Below are 2567 nucleotides of genomic sequence, written 5' to 3'. Positions count from 1 at the left end.
TTTACGAGGAGAAATTATCATAAAAATACATACAAATATATACATTCATTATTATTATATAAATTCAATATATATGTATATTAAAAAAATCCATTAACTTTATTGTATTGTATATTTCATGCATATATGATTTATAAAAATATTTGTATGCAAATTTGTTATATATCTATTTATAAATATATGCAGTTATTATATATAAATTAAATATATATGTATATTTAAAAAATCCATCAACTTTATTGTATTGTATATTTCATGCATATATGATTTATAAAAATATTTGTATGCAAATTTGTTATATATCTATTTATAAATATATGCAGTTATTATATATAAATTAAATATATATGTATATTTAAAAAATCCATCAACTTTATTGTATTGTATATTTTATGCATATGTGATTTATATAAATATTTGTATGCAAGTTTGTTATATATGTATTTATAAATATATTTTTTTATTATATATAAATTAAATATATATGTATATTTAAAAAAATCCATCAGCTTTATTGTATTGTATATTTCATGCATATATGATTTATATAAATATTTGTATGCGCATTTGTTATAAATGTATTTATAACTATATGCAGTTATTATTGGTTTCAAATTTTGGCACAAGCCCAACCAATTCGAAAGAGAGAGGAATTCGATTACTTCGACACATACGCTTGACTGGTACTTGTTTTAAGGACTCCCAAGTATGAAAGTCGAAGTCGACTTCGGCGAAATTTGAACTCGGAAAGTAATGACGGACAAAATGCTGTTAGCATTTTGCCTGTCGTGCTAACTATTCTGCCCGGAGTGGCTGTGTGGTAAGTAGCTTGCATACCAATCACATGGTTCCGAGTTCAGTCCCACTGCGTGGCACCTTGGGCAAGAATCTTCTACTATAGCCTCGGGCAGACCAAAGCCTTGTGAGTGGATTTGGTAGCCCGTCGTGTGTGTGTGTGTGTGTGTGCGGTGCTCCAGCATGGCCACATATACCCCCCCCCCCCACACACACACAATACACAAACACGTATATATCTTTGGGCCACCTTGGTCACAGCTAACCATGGGTATCACGTCCGTCCAGTTACTGTCTAAGTTGGGCCGCTCGGCTTGAGCAGCGCGTGCTGTGGCTATGGTGACCAATGCGCAAATAACAGTCTCGGCCGCATAGATCTGGTCTGTCGGCTGTCGATCCCTTACATCGTGCTCGCTTTTCTGCAGCTGCAGCTGACAGCTTCTCCTCACCGATCCATAGTTGTTTGAGAAGTGTGCTTTTCCACCGGGTGCGGTCCACTGCCAGGTCCTCTCAAAAGTTGATGTCGATGTTGAGCGCCTTCATGTCACTCCTGCACACGTCCTTGTACCTCAGCTGCAGGCAGCCCTTGTTTCTCTGCCCTGCTGCGAGTTCTCCGCAGAGAATGACTTTTGGGATTTGGCCATCCTCCATACGGCCAGCGTAGTCGACGTTGTCTCAGTAAGGTGTACATGGAAGGGAGGCCAGCACAAGTCAGGACTTCGGTGTTGGTCCTAACGTGCGTATTTCAATGACTACATATTTCAAAGTCACATACATTTAAATAAATGTATATTTTATTTCAGTATATATGCATTTAAATAAAACGCAAAATTATAACATCGTACGTCTACATAAAGGTTGAAATACGCACAAAAAAATGTTGGTTATGTAGATAGATATATAGATAGGTAGATAGATAAATAGACACATACATACATACATACATACATACATACATACATACATACATAAATAGATAGATATATAGATAGATAGATAGATAGATAGATAGATAGATAGATAGACAGACAGACAGACAGAAATATGTGTGTATGTTTGTTTGTCTTTACGCGCGCTTGTAAACTATAATAACCACACAGTGGTCAACTTTAATTTCATATGAATAACATTTGCGTTACACGCATTGAATAATTTGGTAGTCAGCTGATTTTTATGTCACATAATTTATGCTATCGCTCTGGACATCGATCTTCCGTGCGCAGACGCAGGCTGTAGCTATCTCAATCACACTTGGTTTATACACATATTGTCCATCAACACATTCACCTGTACGTTTGAGGACAGTCATTTTAGTGTATACAGTCACACATTGGTGGTTGTTGTCAGAGTCAAGACAGTTTCTACAGCGACATACAGCTTCCGTACGTAATGGAGGATAAACTAATGAATCGTAGACCATTTTAAGATACCAAGGGCAGGTGGAACGTTCGCGGATAACAGTAGAAAGTAAAGCTGTTGGGCAAGTTTTATCCTCATCGGTTACTGCGACTTGGTCACTTCCAACTGCTGGTATATTGGCAATATTCTCATATAGGATTTTCAAATTGGTTGGTATTTTACATTGGACAGGAATTGACGCCGATGGTACGATCGATATGAAGCAGAAGAAGTGGAACAATACAACATGGATGGAAACCTGTGAGAAACAAAATAATTTCGTCAATTCATATTATTCCTTTTGGTATGGTGCTGAAATTCAGAGGGGTTAACAAATTTAGCAATGACACACACACACACGCACACACAAAAGC

At 36.4% G+C, this 2567-nt stretch overlaps 1 protein-coding gene across 1 annotated transcript in view; it reads right to left on the bottom strand.

Annotated features, from left to right (window-relative positions):
- Nucleotides 1-264: 264 nt before the first annotated feature.
- Nucleotides 265-2567, bottom strand: part of LOC106876827 (interleukin 17-like protein) — an 8382-nt gene continuing 6079 nt past the window's right edge. Inside the window, exon 2 of the mRNA XM_014925543.3 lies at nucleotides 265-2452. Within this exon, the coding sequence (XP_014781029.1) occupies nucleotides 1967-2452 (486 nt within the window). The 3' untranslated portion in view covers nucleotides 265-1966. The remainder of the gene's footprint in view (nucleotides 2453-2567) is intronic.

Source organism: Octopus bimaculoides, chromosome 1 (assembly GCF_046866305.1).
Source record: "Octopus bimaculoides isolate indiv1 chromosome 1, ASM4686630v1, whole genome shotgun sequence".
NCBI classification, from domain to species: Eukaryota; Metazoa; Mollusca; class Cephalopoda; order Octopoda; family Octopodidae; genus Octopus; species Octopus bimaculoides.
This window is presented reverse-complemented; position numbering and strand designations above follow the sequence as displayed.